This window comes from Ornithodoros turicata, chromosome 4, assembly GCF_037126465.1.
Source record: "Ornithodoros turicata isolate Travis chromosome 4, ASM3712646v1, whole genome shotgun sequence".
NCBI classification, from domain to species: Eukaryota; Metazoa; Arthropoda; class Arachnida; order Ixodida; family Argasidae; genus Ornithodoros; species Ornithodoros turicata.
Genome location: NC_088204.1, coordinates 71,912,372 through 71,934,297, shown reverse-complemented (window position 1 = coordinate 71,934,297; position 21,926 = coordinate 71,912,372). Strand labels below are relative to the sequence as shown.

Genomic DNA, 21,926 nt, shown 5'->3' with positions numbered 1-21,926 from the left:
TGAAGATTCTTTGGCTAACATGACTGAATGAATAACTGCTCTTGCTGGGCCGATCTCTGGCACTGATTTCGACAGTTCCAGCATATCATCCCACTATAATTACATCAGACTATGAAAAAATGGCTAGGAAGCAAGCGAGCTGGTGAATATGATGCATAATGTAAAACCCCGAGACTAGGGAACACGAAAGGACGGGGAAAGGACGAGGGAACAGGAAAGTGTTTGTGTCTGTCCTTTCGTGTTCCCTAGTCTCGGGGTTTTACATTATACATCAGACTGTTCTATCACAGGTCGGATTCGGGGTGAGTTATGTAGATCCATACATACCGTAACACTGTTGAGCAGAAAGGAACAAGGACTAAATGCACAACACATGACATGGTCTCTGCCTCCTTGCCTGCACCATGATCTCTATGTCGGTACAGGAAAAGGTCGCGAGCTGAGCACTGTGGTGTGCCATTTATAGTCCTTGTGCCGAATTCCGGGTTTGTGTTACCGTATGGATCAACACCAGCAACCACAAGTAATGTCTGGGACATCTTTTGAAGCTTCTCTGTGCAGCCCTTACCTTCTTCCGGCCAAATTCACACGCCAAGTCTAGCGGAGTTTTGTGTTCTTTGTTTCTCAACGTTGGATTGGCGTGGTAGTACATCAGCTTTCGAATCTGACGGAGACAAAAAAGTGGGGGTTGAAGGGTGCATATATTATGACAATGCTTTTGATGTGATCACTCACGACTTGCACGTGTCCATGCTGTGCCGCCAGGTGGAGTGGCGTGTCTCCAGTGTTGGCAGCTTCGTTCACAGATGAATTGTATTGCAGCAACAGGGCGACAGGGTCTGGTTTGCCTTGCCAAGCTGCATAGTGCAACGGACGCATGCCTGTGGAAGAAACAGTTTCACGTGTGAATTTCTATACTTGTGTTTCCCATGACTGTCGCTTTCTATAGGAAGCTATAGACTTCTACCCGAGAAACGTCATCATGACGTTGGTAGACAGACTCAAACCGAAACAAATCGGAAGGGGAGGGCTGGGTCCACGAATGGACATTGGCTCGCTGCCTCCTATTGAAAGAAAAGTGGAACCGAAGGTCGCGTCCTTTTCAGAGTCCATCGTAATCCCCTCAAGACCGTGGCTTTCGGGCGGGACCTTGTTCGCCCCCTAGCTTCAGGCGTAGTTCAACTCTACCAAATTGGTGGCGCTGTCGAACACTATGACGTCATTTGCTTACAAACAGGGAGAGGTCTATTGGCTACAATAGCTAGCCGCGTGAATGTACATCAAGACAAGCAGTGAGCCGATACATAAACTATAGAAGACCTATAGTCAGCACCTGGTGGCGCTGCAGTATATAGAATACTTTCCGTTTACAAACATGTGGCGTCAAGAGAAGACTGGTTCGAGGTTACATTTTGTTGTGGTTGGCAAGAAGCGGGAAAAACGCGTCGGCTGATAGGCTGATAAAGCTGCAGGGTAGTGCCCATCAGCATGATTTGTGCGGTGGCGTTACGTAATCGATGACGTAGGGGTGCAGGTCGTCTATATTCTCCGGTGGAGTAACCCCGCTGCGGTAGACGTACTACATTTCCTGCCATTCTTAGGTTTAATACGGGAATGTACAGTTGCGGACAGCTCATGCGACGAGCGGCTCGCGATGTAAGTTAGCCGCCATTTGTAGGCATCCTGTCGGCAGACGCCATTTGTCGTAGGCGTCCAGGGGTAGCCAGTCGTAGCCAGTTTGTCGCGACTCACATGCCAATTTTTTTTTCTTTATCACATCACCATCTACATTCGCAATAGAGAACAGTTTAACGAATATTAAATTGATTGATTGATTATGAAAAAGAAGAAACAACTGGAGAAAGAACAGCAGTACAGGCGAGAAAAACGACTCTGTCTGGTTGTTTCGCAGATATGCGACGTCTGCTTGCGGTCCACGTACTTGTGCTCTTTATGACACGTTTCAAGGTAGCGTGCGCAAAAAGAAAGATGTGTTCTACGAGGAAGTCTGTTACGAGGCCTATTCTAACAGACACCTCAAGTCCCTCTGACCAGCACCACAGACGGACCACGTGACCGGCACTCCAAGCCTCGCAAGCAGGTCCCCCAAACTCACCTCGGAAAAGCGTGCAACGAAGAAGGCCGCCACTAGATACCCCACTGTTGCCTTTCCGGATCACTTCAGCGCGCTAAGTTTAGCGGCAAAATGTTTTTGTTGTTTCTGCGAATGAATCTAGTCTTTATATGTCCAAATAATACGCGTATAACAACTTTCTCTGTCGTGTTTCACTTTTTGGTCCCGTTTTTAAACGTGTTGAGCGACCAGGAAGGATCTAGTGCACGGCTGCGTGCATCACATAGCGTACCTGTCGTACCAGGCGCTGCAGTCGTCTATTTCTCCTTCGGTGACCTGGCCTGGCTTGGATTGTGCTTCAGCTGGATCTTTAGCGCGCTACAATCCACGCAAGCCAACGTCTGGTAACAATGGGGTATCTAAGGGCGGCCTCCGGCATTGCACGCATCGGGATAGGAACAAATACATGGGAAAATGGCGACCTTGTGGGACCTGCTCGCAAGCCGCCATTCCGAAAAAATGCACAGCTCACAGCCAACATGGGTTTTCTTTTGCGAGCAATCATTTAATTTCTCATCGCGGACAAATGTCTGCCCGAGAAAGAATTGTTTCAGTTGTTACTTACTGTTGTTACTTGTTATAGTTACGTATGAGTATCCAGAATTGCGACCGTCTCAGGCACGTTAACTTTTTGCTCGTTTACGAGTGGTGGACCCTGGTGACCAATGATGGTCGAGTGGCAGTAGAAGGATACGTTGGAAACAACCTCACGTGACGTAGTTTGCTAGTGAAAACTCGATAATATTGAAACATGAGACTGACCTCTGGCGTCCTTGAGGTCAACTGCCGCTCCATGATCCAGCAGGAGTTGCATGACAGGGACGCAGCACTGCAGCGCCGCCTGGTGCAGTCCAGACATGCTAGAAGGAAACAGAAGGAGCCATCTCAAACAACACGACGCACCCAAAAGAAGAGAGAGAAAATTGGAAAAAAAAGTAAGTGCAACGTTCGTTATTTGAAGGCACAATAAAGCAGCAGGCAAGCTGTTAATATTGGCAGTTGCATTTGAAAGCTTATTCCGAAAAAAAACCCACACTGCAAATTTCATGTGCGACAGAAAATTTTAAATATTTTTTAATCACAACTGAAATTGCAGCGAAAAGACGCGGGGCGACGCCCGGTGGGAAACAATCGCCCATTCGTCGAGAAACAGTGTTACATGTGCCCAATTCTCTATCGGCTAAGTCGTGGGCTAAGTAGCCGGATTCTCGAGCTTTATTCGAAAAGTTTGCTCAAACGAGATAGTTCCTGACATATATTCTCTCAAAATGCGAGAACATTGGAACATTGTGGAAACGAGTAACACAACTGTCAGCAGAATCACCATGAGAGTCACCTACACAAAAATGCACCACGTCCGGCGAGCCGGTGTGGTGATGGTAGGGGTCCACAGATGTCGCTCTACGCTCCCACTGTTATTGGCACGCTTATGTTCGCCGCCCTACATGGCGGGAACTGCGGAGTTCGTGTCGGGTCTTAGACACAGGGTTGCCCGTAATATTAAAGGAGCATTAAAGTGGTATCTAACATGGCCCAAAACTGCTGTCATCTTGTAAAGCAGTATGTGAAAAGCATTCCCACAAAATATTTCTGTCCAAAGTTGTATCACCACGGTGCAATTAATTTGGAAAATCGCTGCCGCGGTGACAGGCCGGAGCGCTCTAACTGCAGACCACACCCACTCTAGTGTGACGTTCGTGGTAGAGAGCCCCTCATTCGTTCGTAGAAAAACCGTCTGCTACGAACATTGCGAGCTGCTTCTTGTTGACTTCTATTATTTATATGATTTATATCACGTTTTCTTTAAAAAAAAGAAGCATATACGCAGCCTGAGAAAATAAGATTACGATCACAAGAGTAATATATCCGTGGCTTCTGTGCAATCTCAGAATTCACAGCAGCAGAAAGCTAGCGATGGCGGCGATATTGTGGCGCCACCTGTTAGCCACTGAACCAACTGCGCGGTGAAAACTGTCGGACAGGCTGCACACTGTCGAGAAGCACGGGGTTTTTGCTGTACAAACGCAGTTAATTTCGGGCTGCACCACTCGTTCTTCCCGTGGTGCCTGCGGTCCCAAAAAATCGTGGTTGTGTCGTGGACAGCCTTCAAACCCTCCAATTTGGACATCACGAAGCCGGAGAACGCATGCCGTCTCCGAAGCGGTAGCAGACGCTCCGGCCTGGGCGATGTTGCTCACCTCGATCATGTGATCCCAAGTCCAATGAGGAGCGTCCTCACCACTTGCGTCACATAGTGACGTGTGTGGTGGCGCTCATCACGTGCCTATCGTGAAGGCGAAGGAGGGTGTTTCGCGCGCGGGAGGTTCGGGGAGCTATTGCAGGCGTCCCAATTTAGCTACGGTTGCACTAATTGTGGGAAAACTGTTTTCGGCCGCCTAACATTCCATACTGACCAAAAACAGAAACAAAGTTGTGGGCCTCTAGACTGCTCCTTTAAATCTGAATTTTCTGAAAAACTACGAGGTGGATTTGAAAGAAATCTGTGGGGTTTGTATACCGAGCACCCAGTCTGTCAAATGAGCCAGCGTTATAAAATTGTATTCCCGCTGCTTTACAGTACCTTTACAAGAAATGCACAAAAACGCGCAGTACCTCTATAAATGTTCATTGTGTTCAAACGTAAGTTTTACTGTTGTTTGCCCAAACCTCCTGCAATCCTTAGGTACCTGTAGAAGGCCAAAGTCTACACACCGCGTCTTTTTCTACGTTTGTTATTTTCTGCTGACGTGAAGAATGGTAAGAGTCCGGTGGGGCTTCATTATCACATAAAGAAACTATAGGATGCCGTCCGGAGATCACACAACATAGCACATGCAGCCACGATATATTTTCGCGAGCTCTCACAAGAGGCGCAACCAACTACGCCCGTCAAGAGAACCGGAGACAACGAGATCGTGGCTGTGGGCACTCTAGCGGGACGTCGCAGAAACACATCTGTAGAAAATCATGGCTGGTCGTTCTCGAGCAGTGTTGCCCGTGGAAATACATGTAGCTTGTCCTTTGTTTAATTTTTTTTTTCCGACGAAGAATTCACGTCTGTGGCTGACACTTAGGAAATTTCGTGCGACGTTTCGACGTTATGGTTCGGTGGCGTGTACTTATTTGATGATAAAATAGGAATAATAAATAATTGGTCCATTTAGTCAATTAATAAAATAAAATTAACTACTTAAATTCTACGCCCAATACTTCGCGAACCTCTCCAATGTAGCGAGCATCTAATTTGGATCATCGCAAGGCGCGTAAACGTTGCACAAAATACAGTGACGACTGTAAAACGTATCTGCAGACACCTTCAATGTCTCCTAATAATCTTGGAAAAGCGTGTATCCAGGCGCTTAGTATATCTTCCTACGCATAGCAAGTCGCCAAAGAACCTGTGACAACGGAAAAATGTCGCTTCAAGACCCATTTCACGATTCAACACGAGAGTACCCGAGAGAAAAATCCCGCCACGCTACAGCTTCCGTCACCGCTCTCGAGATGGCGCTGAACGACTGTCGCACTATCGACCCTCCAATTACGAGGGCAAGGCCGGTCTCACCAGCAGCATGTGCCATATGGAGTGACTGTCACGGTGATTCCATTAGACACGCCTGGGAGGATGATGGGCGACTACCTGAAACAAAAGCTACTGCTACAGCGTACCTATCCATAGAAGCCCCTCTTTCCTTTTAGAGGGGGACTGATGATGATGACTACCGTATTACCTTGGGAACCGCGGGGTCCTTCTTTCGAACGTGATCTACTTTGCTTGGAGTTGAAATATGAAGATTGGAAAATCATCGGAGTACGTCATATTTCTGCCACAGAATCTGGCGCGTTTACTTATTTTTTATTTTTTTTTGGCTCGACTCTCTCTCTCTCTCTCTCTTTTTTTTTTTTTGATGACGCAAAACGGGATGGGAGTTCGTAGAAAATATCCCCAAATACTGTAAAAGTCGTTGATTTCGCGTGAAGCATAGTTTCGATTTTTATTTTTTATTTTTTTTGGCGGAGGCCATATTGAAGCGGGAACGTAAATTCTGGGAAAGACGCGGGCTCGTGTTTCTCGGTGACGTCAGTGTATCTACTTAGCGGGTACTTGAATTCGCGAATTTTTGGCGCGCGCGAAAAACGCGAAAAATCGTTACGCGCGAAAAAGAGAACTTTTGCAGTACGCTAGTACACTACACTCTTAGAAATGAACTTCACCACATAGCACGCACCTAGCCAATCATCACCCCGAATGACGACGTTCTCGCCCTAGATTTGTTGAAAACGGGAGGAGGAGCCTATTTTGTGCCGTGCATAATGGACACAAAATAGGCTCCTCCTCCCGTTTTCAACAAATCAGGGGCGAGAACGTTGTCATTCGGGATGATGGTTGGCTAGGAGCGTGCTATGTGGTGAAGTTCATTTCTAAGAGTGTACCAGACAACATACGGGCTACTGAAAGTACGGTAGTCGCCGAAAAAGTCAGACAGCGGCAGGGTTTGAATCACGCACCTCTCGATTCCCGGTAGAGTGCGCTAACCAATTACACCACGCTGGCATCTCCTTTCCGACGACTTACCAAGGGGCGTCAGTCAAAAAGGTCTACAGCCTCACAGGTATATCTCCGTCAGCAGATAATGAGATAGCGTTGAGCGCACATTGAGAGTGGGGCGTACGACAAGATGGCGGACAGGATACAGACAGGGAAGCCGACTCACACGTTTGCCTTACACGAATTCCTTACATGTTTGCTTTAAAAGCATGCGATTGTGCTTCGTCTCCGGCGAGCGTTTTCGTAACTTGATCAGAGAGCAAGCAACAGTTTGAAGCATGTGGACGCACTACTTTGTGGCTCGGAGACGTCATGCGCACGCCTACGCCAATCACAGACGTCTTTAGATTTGTGGGCGGAGTTGACTTGTAGGCGTTAGCTTGTTCCGCAGTATACACTCTTAAAAATGAACTTCACCGCATAGCACGCAACTAGCCAACCATCACCTCGAATGATATCGTTACCTGCCCTGATTTGTTGGAAACGGGGGGCGTGCGCCTTTTCTGTGACACTTATGCTGTTCATAATTGTCACAGAAAAGGCGTACGCCTCCCGTTTTCAGCAAATCAGGGCAGATAACGATATCATTCGAGATTATGGCTGGCTAGTTGCGTGCTATGATGAGCAAAGTCTGTCATCTATAATTATATCTTGCAGTCTTGAGACTGTTTTCGCTCAATCATCATTTCATTTTCTTGCTATACTCTGTTTTCTTTTTCACGGTTCTATCTTGAGACGATAAAGAAAAAAGGTTATCTCGAACACCACGACCTCATTAGGAATTCCCTCATACGCATAAAATGGCGCCTTAAATTGTCTATTTGCCTCCGCACCTCATGTGGCGAATTTCCTCATTCATCGTCATTCATTCATCTGTTGTCGTTGCCTCCGCACAGCCTATAGTTCCACCACTGATCTAAAATTATTGTACACGACCCACAAGAACCGAGAAAACAAAACAGAGTTTTCGTATTCCTCACAGTCGTCATTTTATCCATCACGAGACATACACTAAAACCCCTTCGAGAATTGACAAGTTCGCGAATTCTAAGGGCACGCGAACGTGTCGATAAATAACTGACATGTGCACGTCGTTCCTGTGAAATGCGTGGCATGACATTTATTAAAAAGGTGATCTGCTTGCAGGAAAGGGCGGCGGTGGTGGTGGTGGTGGTGGTGGTGGTGGTGGTGACGAAAACCGGCTTGCCGTTGTTGGCCTCACGTATGTGGGAGGAAAGGGCGACAAGTTGCCCAAACCGTCCAAAACGACAAATGCGGTACGGGCAGGTGGTGGTGGTGATGATGATGATGATGATGTAGCTGCTTGCCGTAGTCGTCCACGCTTAGGCGGGCAGCGTCACGACTGTCGCAGTTGTGTGTGTGGGGGGGGGGGGACCGTGCGTCCTGGGCCAACTTCACAGAGAAATGTGCTGACATTTATCTTGCAGCGTCTGAGGAAAACCCAGGAGAACAGGTTGGGTGGTGGTGATGATGAAAGGGCTCGCCGTTGACGACCTCACAGAGGTGGGCAACGTCACGACTTACGCCCTGGGGGAAAGGACGTCCTGGGCCGACTTCTAAGGGAACCGTGCCAACATATGTCTGAAAGCGTCTGAGGAAAACCCAGGAAAAACCCCAGACAGCACAGCCGGCACCGGGATTCGAACCCGGGTACCTACAGGAGAACAGCCACGGTACGTGCAATATCAGGCTTTCAACAACGAAGCAAACCAGTCGTTGAGCCACAAATACCAACGTCCAGAATACGACTCACGAAAAAAAAAAAAAAACGGGGGGGGGGGGGGGGGCGTAATGAAAGGTTTCTGAGCGTTTCACCTTCCTTTAAAACCTCGCGCAACCGTGCGAGCTAGAGATTGCCATATGCTCCGACACGGACTTGCGCATATATTATGCATACATATGCATAAGCGTACCTCATTAGGCATTCGAAGCGAGATCATTAAAAAAGGAAGGGCGCATTCCCAGGAGAGCATCTTATAACGGGGCAACAAAAACAATTTCAAAAACTGGGTCCTAATCATCATAATAGGGCCGCAGCAGAAGGCGTCCTACTTGATGCTTACTTCTATTTCTGTCCCTTTCATTTCGTGCCGTCTTTTTTTCTCTTGCGCGAACAAGGCGTAATTAGTGTCGCATTTCCACAGTGTAGAGAGAGCGCGCGCGAAGAACATTAATGGAGCTTATTACGTTTAAAAACGCGCCGTTTAATGTTCCGCATTGCTATGTAGACTGCGGTGAGATGTACTTTCGTTTTTGTAGAAACATCGTGTGGGCCATTTAGGCCACGCGTTCTTCGCTAACCTTATAAGGTAGGTGAGGGAGGACATTAACGATGCAGGGGCTGTCTGCGGTGCAGGAATTGTAGCGTTGTGCAAGGTACTCATTATCATATATTCGCTGGTACGATAAAATAGGTCCGTTTTTTTTATAGCTCGTAATTGATGCTCGTTTTTGTTTTATAAAGCATGGGGACTCCGTCCTGTTGTGACAGGAGAAACACGCAAACAATGCAGGAAGACGTCGAATTACTTTCGGGAAATCCTCGCGGTCTAATAATCATTTTTTTTTCCTGACTATTTTCTGACTTTACGTTGTGTTACTTTAAAACAAGTGCATCAGTCGCACTGCTATACTATATACGAAAAAAAAAAAAAATATCCGCACGGAATTCTATTTCGGATTTATCGACACCCCAAGGTCTTTTGCTTCAAAACGAAGTTATTTCAAGCACTCTGCTCAACACTGAAAGTTTCCCACAGGTGCCGCTTCGCGGCGTTCAATACACTCATAATTTCCATGAACTCACCCGTGCACAATAAAAATAAAGCAAAAAAAAAAAGGAAGAAGAAGAACACGTTATACGCATTATTCCACGTATCCATCACTACACAAATACGTACACTCCATAAAGTATCGATTTTGAAATCGGTAAACACTCGCGCGCGCACCAAAAATCACGTCGCACGACAACCCTGCCGATAGCCCGCATACAAAGCACACACAACGCACGAAGACAAATAATGCAGCGCAATCCCGCAGCCTACAACAAGACAAATAATACGTGGAATGCGGAATAATAACGGATTCATTTCTCCTCCCCAGACGCGGCGTTTGAAAAAGAAAATTAGAATGGAAAAATATTGCCCACGTTCAGAGCAAAGAAACAGCAAATAAAAAAGGCACTCCCTAGCGCGTGCGCGCGCTCACGAGCTCGTCCTTTTCATAGCAGACGAAAACTTTACGTCTGATGCTTCCCGAGGGACGGGTTGGACGAGATGGGAAAAACGTTTTGAACTTTGAATGCGCCTCGCTGGGCGATTTTGCGGTGGATTGTCTGAGTTTTGTTTCTGGAGTGAGGTGGAAGATCGACAAGAGAAGAAAAAAAAGAAGAGAGGGAATTTCTTCTGGGCCGTTTTGTAGATCGTTTCGAGACCGAGGAGGTGGGAGGTTGTAGGCAGCGGAAGTCGGTGGCTTTGTTTCCGGAGCTTGTTGCGAACCGCGGTGGTGTGGGTTCCGTATCTGGTTTCCGGTTCGTTGTGAACTGGTCGCGTCACGAGTTCCCGGTGTTTAGGTTCCGAAGCACACTCCCCTTCCTTCCTTCCTGGATTACTCACTGTGATGTACCTATTATAGAATGCGTCTGCTATATTGGGACGCCTTTCGAGGGTCGGTACGACGTACCCTTTGCAAAAGGAGTGCGCGTTCACACATACGCACGCACATCAGCATCTAGAAGCAACACCGTAGGACGTAGCACCTTGAAACGGACAATAAGAAGTCCTAGACTGCAGTACCCAAGCGTTTTGGGGCCCCCAAAGAAATAAAGCACCGTCCCTGCGCATGCTCTAAACCAAAACAAGTGTTTCGCGCAAAACTGCCTGATACTTTTTGGTTTTCGAGCGACGACTTGAACAGACAAATCTCTGGTCGCGCAGATAATAACAGTGAGTTTTCGTATAACGTACGCTGTCGCCTTTGCGTACGTAAGGGATAGCGTTGGTAGTTCTGCGCACACGCAAGACACAAGCAGCGTTTTGCGCACAGCGCAGAACCATCACGCTATCCCTTACGTATACGCAAAGGTGACAGGTTATATGAAAACTCACTACCGACGACGGGCTGTCATTTGTCCGCGTTTCCCTAAAGTCTAGGTAAAAGGAGACAGGGGAAAGAGGGCTGACCACTCGTGAACCCCCTATCAAGCAAGGAGAGGAGTCAGCCGTGGAAGGTGTTAGGCCCGTTGTTCTGCCGCGGACATAATCATTCGGAAAGTGGTCCAAGTAACTGCGAATGTATATACTCATTAAAGTATAGCGAGCACCAGCGAGGGCTGACACACACATACACACACACCAGGATGACGTCACAAATAGCAAGTACCTCCCGATAATTAGGAAAAGTTCGGAACGATGAGTTGCGCCTCGGGAAACGTGCTGCGACAATTTCAATCACCGCCGGTCCACATTGTACACGACACTTTTTTTTAAAGCCTAAATTCGGCTTAATTACTCTCTCCACACTCCGGAGCCGTATAACGAACCCTGCGGCGACAAACCACTGCGCCCCCTGGCCGCCGCGACGTAAACCCTGTCCGAACAAACACTGGAAGCAGGCAGGTGCCAAAAGGGAATCTAGAGTGAGAGCTTTGAGCAGATTTTGCGAGAGGGAGTGTCTTTCCTCGAGGGCTTTCTCGTCTCTAATTGCCGCTGATCCCATCGCCAACAGCGCAATTGCACGTCTGTATAGGTGGAGTGTACTGTCCCCCCTCCCCCCCTTTCATTCATCACACGCTGCTCCGGTATTGATTGTGCCCCGGGCTTAGATGGAAAGCCCACGTCTCCCGTAAGGAGATGTCCGCTCAGTGCTCTTACTCCGTTATCGTCGGTTCCTTCAGTAAGGAGCCCTCGACGGTCGTGAGAATGTATCTGTGGTGAACATATAGTGTTTTTTCTCCGATTTGTGTCACCGTCACATCGGGTAAAACGCGAAAAACACCGAAACCGGAAATCAACAAAGTGCAAATTCAGTTCGTCCATATATATATACGGACAGCACAGAATGGTATAACCAGTTCCCGTGGCATAGTGGTTAGAATGATCGTTTTCCACGCCGAGACTTTGAAGTGACACGGGTTCGTATCCTGTCACCGGCTATGCTGTCTGAGGTCTCCCCTAGATTTTCCGAACCCTTTCCAGATGGACGTTGGCACAGTTCCCGCTGAAGTCGGCCCATGACGCACGCTAACCCCCTGTCCCCTACTCCTTCCTGCTGTCCTCTCTCCATCTGTCCACGCCTGTACGCCGCTCATAGCCACAGTTGTTTCGTGGCGCTAAGACGGAACTAAAAAAAAAAAAAAAACAGAATAGTGAACGCTTCTGCACTCAACACTGCCGCTCGCCTATCACATGTTCATCGGAAATTCGGGAGATATTCTTCTACGTTTCTTCGTTTTGCCCGAAAATTCTGCCCTTTCATGTAATATCGCCGGATTTTACCCTGAAATAAAACACGATTTTTGTCTCCCGGTTTTCAAGAAACATAAAACCGGAAAATACAAGGCCTGGTGAATTGTATTTGTATTGTAATGCCGACCTGCATTCGGCCCGCTGGTATACCTATTGTTCCCGAAGTATCAATTGGTCACCTCCAATCACATGCACGTACTCGTAGTCAAGTCTAGTATTCATTGTCTTCTACTCACGTCAAAAGAACCCCAGGTGGTCGACAGATGTCGGCACAGTTCCCTTAGAAGCCGGCCCAGGACGCACATTCCCCCAGAGCGCTAGTCGTGACGTTGCCCACCTCTGTGAGGCCGACAACGGCGAGCCCTTTTACCGCCACAATCAGCATTATTATTATTATTATTGTTATTATTATTATTCTAATAAATTTACGTTAAATGACATTAAGTGCTTCTGGCTAGCGGCTTTCACGACGCCATGAAACTTACGTTTCCAGATACAAACTTGACACTGCGAGCAGCCATGCTAGAATACCGAGAAGACAAACCTTTTATAGTACCATCTGATCTGATGCTGCCACTTATTGTGTACCTCTTTTGCGTGCAACAGAGCTACATGAAAAGAAGAAGAAAAATAGAAAAACAATACGATTTTATACCGTCCAGTACGAATAATAGCTGCTTGTGAAAATCGGATGATGTTTCGCACGAAACGAACAATGTTCATTTCTTAACACAAGTCCCACAAGGACGCCTGCAAAGGAAAAACAACTTGAAGACGATTATGTGTACGATATGTGTGACCTATCCATATAGCGCCCCATATAGGACGATAGCGTACCAGGTGAACGCAATGCATTCCCGACAGGCCCTGCTCAGACGTCACAGCGAACGTCAACATACACGTGACCATAAAAATGGCCGCCACTGACTAAAGAGGCTATATTTATTTTATTTCGTATTATAAATGAACCTCCCCTCAAAGGCATCAGCACGCAAAATATAAATACCGTCAGTAAATTAACGCTACGACCTTCCACGAATTTTGAAAAGAAGCCGCAAAACTCAGTGGTTTCGGATTCTCCAAGAGTTGGTGACGTCATCGATAGTTGGCGTCCTTCTCCTGGCTAGGGTTGCCACCTTTCGTAGTGAGAAATACCGGCTGAGGGAGAGGAGGTGGAATAGAGAGAAAGGAGGAAATGTTCGCGGGAAAGGGAACGTGGGTGAGGGGTGGAGAGTATACAGAGAGAGAGAGAAAGAAAGAACGAGCGTACTCGCTCAAGACAACAATGATAATAATAATGAGTAACTAAGAAACGGCTGGTGACTACGGAGTTCAGTCTGTGCTCCAGATTTATTCAAGCTGTAGTGGAATGTTGAAAGGAAAACCCCCTAGAAGCCCCTATGAAAGGTGCTGAGTCGCAAATACCGGCAAAAGGCTGCCGGTATCATCTTCCAACCGGCAACCGGCAGAGCGAGCAAATAACCGGCCGTGCCGGTATAATACCGGCCTGGTGGTAACCCTACTCCTGGCAACAGGTTGAGCGTCTTTGCTCAACGTTGCAAGCCTGCTGGCACTGTGGTGAGGAGGAGACGAAAATCGACTTTGGGGCAGCAATGTTGCCAGACGTACGTGTTATTCAATTCGGCACTCCATGACGTCACACTTCTCAAAACTAGAGATTATTGTTATGATACTTCCGCTTCACATACCGTGTATTCACACAAGCGACATCCTCACCGGGAGATTGTGGTGGAAGAAAAAGCAAAAAATGTTCACGGAGCCGAAGTTCCGTCCCGTGTTATGATGAGCATTCAGACGGTGCCAGAATATCGGGAGTGGCGCACTTAGCAGACGACACTGTCGTCGTCTTTTCCTGTCGTCTGCTACGGAATACCTTGTGGCTATATGTCGCATGATACTCCTCACAGTTAGCAGTGTATACGTGAGGACATGACGTTCAGTGCCAACGCCACCTGGATACAGAAGGGCTGCTTATTGCCTCCTCTCCCTCCTTCGCTACGTGGAATATAAAGTCAGAATTCGTCTGCTACTGCGATTCGTCGTTCTGCGAATTCAAGAACTCACAAATGATTGCGGCTACCTTGGAACCTGTAGACCTGAATCTGTAGAGAAACAACGACAACTTTATTGCGAGATGATGAATGGGGAGTTTCATCGCCAGGGGCGCTTTCCAAGTGCAACACGCTTTTCAGAAAATCAGTCTCGAGAAAGATACGGGACCTTTTTGCGCTTTATTTTAAAGATTTCCCATATAGTACACGGCGACGTTCAATCAGCACTCGCAGACGACGGTGCTTCGTCTCCATGACTACGACCGCTGAAAGCACGTTTGTGATTGGCTACCGCCGTTGAAAACACGATCCTGATTGGACGACTCTTAGATGTTACGTCACGTCTACGAGTAAGCAGGCTTTCTCTGTGTAGGTGGTGTGGTCAGTGCTCGCGTTCACGTGACAGCAGAAAGCTATGACGTTCTTCGCATCTTCCGCTGGAGTATTTCGGGAAATGTCACTCGTGTGCATACACGGATAGAGGAACAATAGTATAATGTGATACATGTGGATTGTGACGGCATAAAATCGGTAAAATCCGGAAGAAACGGGATTTAGCTCCGAAGCGGCACTTTACCCCAAAAAGAAACTATCGAAACATTATTTGAGAACTCAAAGCGAAAACCTCACCGGAAGAGCTTTACTGCACCGTACACCTGCACAAGCGAGTACCCAGTACAAACTGCGTCTCGATCCGTTTAGCTCCGTTCGTATACAGCTCGAATCGAAACACCTGAATGCGCAACCAAATAGAGCGGTACAACTTTATTGCTTTCCACTTTTAGAACGCGAACCGCCGCTTTGATCTTAATAGACTTCTAGACGCGCTATAACCCCCACCGCATATCCATCTCAGAAAAACGGCAAATATATGTGCTTTACGAGTGGCCAATGAAAAGCCAGTCTTTCTAAAGCGGCCAGTTGAATTTCATTTTCTTGAGAAGAGGGCATGCTGCGTTTCGCAGCACTCTCGAAGTTATACGCTCCGCTGGTTCAATACTATTTGCGCGCGGTATAGATATACAAGGCGCAGATTCTTTCGTGCGACAAGGCAGAAAGAAAATCCCTTTCAATCGAGCGCCTCTATGTTTCATATACAGACCCGGTGGGATACGTATGCGATATAGGAGTGGATTTATGTTGCAGATACACGGTACAAGATTATGAACCCGGCGCTGCAGTGTTAGAGGAAGGAAAGTGTGCGGCACAATTTGTTGCGCGGGGGGATGACGGTGCAGATCTTGCGCGTTTAGATATATATTGGTAGAGCGAGTATGAGGTTAGGGGGAATATTCTCTTCTGCCCCTATATATGAAGATATACTAAGACACGCGACACGTACACAAACACGAAGAAGTTCTCAAACGTGTCCCGTGTCTCTCGTTTTTGTGTGTGTGTGTGTGTGTGTTTTTAATTATCATGCACCAGTTTCGTCTGCGCTAGAGTGTGCGCCATCTCCCTTTTGTCGACTAAGACACTATACAGGGTGAGGGAGGGAGGGAGGGAGTGATTGATATGGATTTATCTGGCGCAAGCATAACTATACAGGGTTTCGCGATTGCTGTACTATCAAGGTTTTAAAGGGGCGCTAAATTGAAAAAAAGAAATAAGTACCGTTATGTGAAACTAGTAGTTGTCGGTCTTCCCTTCTTTAAAAAGAGAGGGAAAGGGGGAAGGAGTAAATTGCCGTTTTTTTTTTTTTATCATAAATCGCGAAAGCGAATCCAGTTCCTTTTGTGTTGGCGTCAACGTAACGGTGCCTTGGATTTCGCGACTAGAAATTATTGTACTTTTTGTGTCCCTCTAAAAAGGAAAAGACGGAGCACTGCCCCCGAATGAAGGCAATTCAATGTTGTTATTTCAGTCGTGTATCGCAGTAGCCATTTATTTCAGAGTGTCTAATTAATTAGATGAAACTAATTACTTTAAAAAGCCATTTTCAACTTTTTAAAATCTTCGTGCGTTTTGACTGGGACACCCTCGAAGACGTTCGAAAAATTACCGAAGAAACTATCGCCAATAGAGTACTACACAAGTGACTACAAGGATTTGTTGTGCTATTGGTGTGTTTACACGTTTGCTAGTCTTTGTATGGGGCCGGCAGGACCCAATGCGTGTGACATCAACATGTCTTCGTTTTTGTCTTTTTGCCTCCAATATACTACTCTATTTTGATGGCAATGAGCGGAGCGTTTTATCGTTGTAGACGATACTCTACTCCACTGGTAATTTGGTGAAAGTATAATGATTCTAAAGGCGATAAAAACCCCAGCGTAGGATTTGTACCCTAAACACCGAGAATAAGCCGAGGCAAGCCACAGAGATGGACGACACAAACACGTAAGCCTCCAACGCCCAAGAATTCTGTTGATTGATTGATTTCATTGATTCCTTTGTACCCTACTCTGGGGGCTTCATCGCTTGTAGATGCAGTACCAAACAGCCACATTTTTAACCTTATTTAATCTATAACGATTAACTTAAGAGTGAGGATCGAAGTCCTGAAAGTTGAGCAGTGCTTTTGGGATACCATATATAGGATTAGGCCACCATGACGTAGTTAAGCAGTGCGTCCTTTTGTGTAGGTGGGTTTGTGTCAAGTGAAAAATCTATCTGTCCACACAGTCATACACAGGAAGACAAGAAGATAAATAAGAGGCAAGAATAGATAACGTGGCACAAATCACGCCAGAGAATATTACAATACGCAATCACAAGGAAAGTATGAGGGTAACAAACAGATAACAACTCCGGTGATCAAACCACACTGCGATACGCGGAGCAAACAAGATAGAGCGAAAAATTCGTCCTTTGTCTTCCGCTCTCTCTCTTTCTCTTTGTTCTTGTCACATTTATGTGTCACGTGTCCTCGAGTGTGAATTTATTTACTCGAATTTCCCAAGGTGGTGCCGTTCAAGCTGTATGTTCTTTCTTACTTTTTATCAAAATAACTTTTAGAAAGGATAATTAAGTTTTAAAATGATTTTCAAATTAATTTGTTCTCGATTTAATTAATTAATTTTAGTTTTTCGAAACAAGTTTATCTTGGTTCTTCCGATATTGTCAACCACCAGCGCTAAGACACGTTTCGTCCACAAGTCTCTTCAATTATATATCCTAGCCATTGTAGGTGTGTTTGTTTACGCGTCTTTTTACGGCGAACATTCCTCGCTCTTTCTTGCTTTACAAAATGTCGGCAACACGTCGGCGGAGGACGAAATTACGAAAAGCCATTCCGCGTATACGAAAGCAAAAAAAAACATTCGGGCGTAACCAGTTCCCAGAATGCGAATACTACCTAACAGCAACAAGCTAACACGACTCGTAAATATTGTCCCGCGTCCAACACGAGGCTGTCGTAGTGGGGCGGAGACGATCGAAGTTGCCAGACGAACGAAACGAACAGAAGCTGAGGTGACGATAATGTAGTCCCGCACGCGAGATGAGCTCTGCGTGTATGGCAAGCACGGGGTGCTCGCGAATACGTGTAAGAGAAGACTGGTGCGAAAGCTTGTAGCGAAGCGTTGTGTACACACGATGACAAATGAGGTTGGTAACCCGAGTACATTTCGTGAGTTTAAGCGTATAGTGAAAATTTGAACTGTCTGATCAGCATAATAAATTACGGAAATATGAAAAAAATAAATAAGAAATAAGTAAATAAGAAATAATAAATAAGAAAAATAAATACAAAATATAATATATATAAAAATATGTATAGAAAATAAATATAAATAAAAAGAAATAATAAATAAGAAAAGACAGATACGATCGCACTCTCTCCCCGTTTCAGTAATTTATATTACGTTCAAACCCGCAGAAATATGCATGTTCTGCACGGCGAGCTTTCTCCGTCTCCTTGCTGCGCATCCGATGCCCGTGACGTCACGGCATCAGCCAATCACGTCATGCGCAGTATCTGCATTCGCTCTTTCCGATTGGAGCGCGGGGGAAAGCGTCTGCTGAGTGTCGCGATCATGGAGGTAAGAAACTAAGGAGAGGGCTAAAAGATCGGAAGGCCGTGGGACCCCTCTAGCGGTCGCTCCTGGCAATACCACGCCCATCTAGTTGCCCAGTCACGTGATCCCCACATGTTTCGGCGTTATGGCGGTCTGCGCGGAGGCTTTGAAGTTTAGCAAACTTCATCTTCAGCAAACGCCTTACCTTCAAGGAGTCCATTCGCACAATACTTTGAAGGTTACGGGTTGTTTCAACATTTGCCGCGTGATAAATCGCAGCAAAATAGCAAAACAGAAGAGAAGCCAGGCAATGTCACGATGACGTACGTATATCTTCTAGCGATTTAGTGATCCATTGCTTCTACACTGAGATGATCTATCTTGTGTTTCAACGGGTGTGATAACTTCGAACTCCAAATATGTTATGAAAGCGGAAACAAGTTATTCGGCCGCAGCTCGTCTCTGTATTCAGGTAAGATACGCCGCGGACATGGAGGACGCCATGTTTTATGACGTCTTGCCGTGACGTTTATGGGTCACGTGTGTGGGCAACTAACCACAATGCCATGCGCGGGTCACAGCACGCTCGCTTGCATTGGGAGAGGCGCTTAGGGCATCTCCTTAGTTTCTTACCTCTATGGTCGCGATCGACGCGAGCGAACGCGGACATTGCGGAACGTGACTGGCCGAGACCGTGACGTCACGGGCGTCGGAGGCGCAGCAAAGGGAGGGAGAAAGGCGGCCACGGATAAAATGCGTCTTCCCGCGCCTTATGAAAGCTCAGTGTTTGTCAGCGCTCTCTTTTTCTGATTATCTGAATAGGGTATCGGGTTCGAATCCTCCTACGGCAGTGCTTTTTGAGGTAATCCGGTGCACTCCTCTTCCTGTCGTGCGCACAGTATGAATACCTTGATCCATTTTTCCACGTATGTGCACCATTCACAAGGCGCTTTAATGGGCTGTTAATGGGCACAATAAAACCAAATCAAATCAAATCAAATCAAATACTAAACCTACGTCCCTTCCTGTAGCTCTCTGCTCTCCGTTTTTCGTCTACCCACGTCTGTATACCGTTCACAGCCACAGTCGCTTCGTGGCGCTGAGACGCAATTTAGACAAAAAAAAAAAAAATTCCAGCACAAGTCAAGCTGCACTTGGACCGACGGCGAATTCGATAAGCCCTTACGATATTTGAAGAGCACCTTCGATGTCGCGAACGAGAGCTGTCTCCCAGGATACATTATAACTCATACGCGAACCTCTGGAAGGCTTTCGATGCCTCTTTCGGTTGCAGGTTTGAGGACGTCGCCCTCCTAGTAATATCCTATCTCGTAAGATCCGCCGTAGATAAAAATAGAAAGTTAAATCCCGAAGCTGCTCCGATATTAGGGAACATTTTCATTTTCCCCGAGCGAAAACCTCTTTCCAAACTTCCAATTAAAGAAGAGTCAGGCAGGAAATCTCTTTTCCGCTCTGCGCCCCAGCAAAAACGCGGGCGCGCGTGCATATGCTAGAGAGTTCCAATCTGGTTCCACGCATCAAAAATAAGCGTAGATAAATGAAAAAAAAAAAAAAACGGCTTCCGATAAGATACCGACGTTAGGTGCCTTTTCCTTTTTCTTCTTCTGGAAGTAATCGATAAGACAACGAAGGGAACTGGCTCCTGACAAATGCGGTGCGTGCTCTATTTGTCTCCGGTGCGTTCCTGCCACCAAGGAGGAAAATAAAGTACGTTTTCTCGTTCGCGAAGAAAAAAAAAAGAAAAAACAAAAAAACATGAAGCTGCGGGGAGGAACGTTCTTCGCGTGCGGTTTACACGTGGCGTGTAAGGAAATCAACTTACGCGGCTTAAGTCGCGGTTCAATGCGAATCGCGTGTGCGACTTACGCCTAGGTCGTTATTTCGTGAATAATGTCTGTTTGGGGAGAAAAAAGGAAGGGTTCCGAAGGGAGGTCGTGGGAGCTGTTGTACGAATCGTTTGTTTACGCCGAAGACTTACGTTAAAAGAGGTGCTTTCACTTGACGTCAAACGAACGCGTTTGGCCGCCGCTGTGGTGGTGGTGACTTTTTCGGCGCAGCTGCCGGGATTGTGTAGCATTTGCTCGAAAGCGAAGCCTCGAATGGTGTTTTGAACACGGCCTACTCTATACTAGAGACCTGGACAGCTGGCGATCACCTATGGGAGAGACGGGTTACGGGTTAGTTACGTTAGTGACCGCTGCAAGCGCCACATAGCATTATTGGGGAGAGGGAATCACCCTTGCCACCGCCTTTAGTCTGCTACGCAGGGATACACAGGCTGTTGCTAAGCACGCGCTATTATCTCTCTTATACTGCTTCGTCGTTGTCAACACAGCCTACCATACATCGCCGCGATTTCGACAAGTCACGTGGTAACGAATAGTGCGAGCTAGCGCCAAATCCCATAGCCAAGCGGCGATTGCCAGAACTACTACCCCGGTGCTGGGAGCACTGCGGATGTCCAGGTCTCTAGTATAGTAGTAGGTCACGGTTTTGAAATTCGGTCGTGTCCGTACCTTTCTTTTGTTCCGAAGACACTTCGTCATTGTCGTTCTCACATTTTCTTTTATGAAACCTATGGTTGTTGCATTGAAAGATTGCGCAGTTCGTCATCTTTCAATGCCGCTAGCATGAAAAGTGACCACCAGTGGGAGGAGCTTACGAGCATGCCACGTCCCTGCCACGTGACAATGTGACGTTGGTGAAAACCCCCTATTGCGCGTGCACGAGGCGTTAAGTGACAAAATTACGCTGGCATCTTGGATTTGTAACATCTTTGCGCGGACTTTGTTGCCGCAGGTACGAGTTTTTTTGTTTTTTTTTAAATATAAATCGTATCGGGTGTGGCTGCGGTGGAACTTCGCTCACCATTTCAACATGAACGTAGTTTTTCGTGGAACCTTGTCCCTGTATTCACACCAGTGACATTCACGACAATATTCCAGCAGAATATGCGCTAAACCTTGACAGCTTTCTCTTGCCATGTCAGCGCGGGCGCTCAACGTGGTGTCTTTTCCTGCTCACGTAACCGTGGGGAACATCCCGCGGCCCAGCTACAAGCAGACGACAGAGCCGTAGCACGGTAGCAGACGGCAGGCCTGATATCAGTGTCGTCTGCTACAGTTTTTCCCTTTCCCCTCGTGCACGTAGAACGGTCTCATTGGATCGCTCTCAAATAAGGTACCACAACAACTGCACGTGTAGTCCGTGCACGTTCCTCCACCAGTTCCCGTGGCTAAGTGGTTAGCCTGCTGACCATGCCACGTCGAGACCAAAACAAATTAATTTATGATCTTCGCCTCGTCCGTCTATGACGTGAAGGAGGGACGTTGTTCAGTGATATTTTCATAACATGACAGTCCGTGTCCGAGCCATGGGATGAAATGAAATTCATGTCTAAGCTTTATCTATAGCACACAGTTCCATTGAGTACGTACTCCGTCTTCTAACTATTACTTTTTCCTTTCCACATTAACTTCCTTCATTCAATGTCCAAAGAAAGCGAGTAAGAAAATTGGAGAGAAAAAAACAGGCTGTTCACAAGTTGCCCCCAAAGCTGACGTGACGTTTAGCTCAATCAGTACAATGTACTAAAAGTGTGTATGCATAGGTGTACGAATAGTTGAACCTCGTTCTTTCGAGGAAGTAATGATATGACTGATAAGGTGCATGCCAGCTACCCCGATGCACCTGACCTATAAGTAT

General features: G+C 46.8%; 1 protein-coding gene across 1 annotated transcript in view; it reads right to left on the bottom strand.

Moving 5' to 3' along the window:
- The window catches only part of LOC135391841 (caskin-2-like), a 218,423-nt gene that overhangs the window by 109,341 nt on the left and 87,156 nt on the right, over positions 1 to 21,926 (bottom strand). The window contains exons 3-5 of the mRNA XM_064622348.1: positions 2,897 to 2,994; positions 736 to 881; positions 569 to 664 (exon numbers count right to left, since the gene is read on the bottom strand). Of these exons, the coding sequence (XP_064478418.1) occupies positions 569 to 664; positions 736 to 881; positions 2,897 to 2,994 (340 nt within the window). The remainder of the gene's footprint in view (positions 1 to 568; positions 665 to 735; positions 882 to 2,896; positions 2,995 to 21,926) is intronic.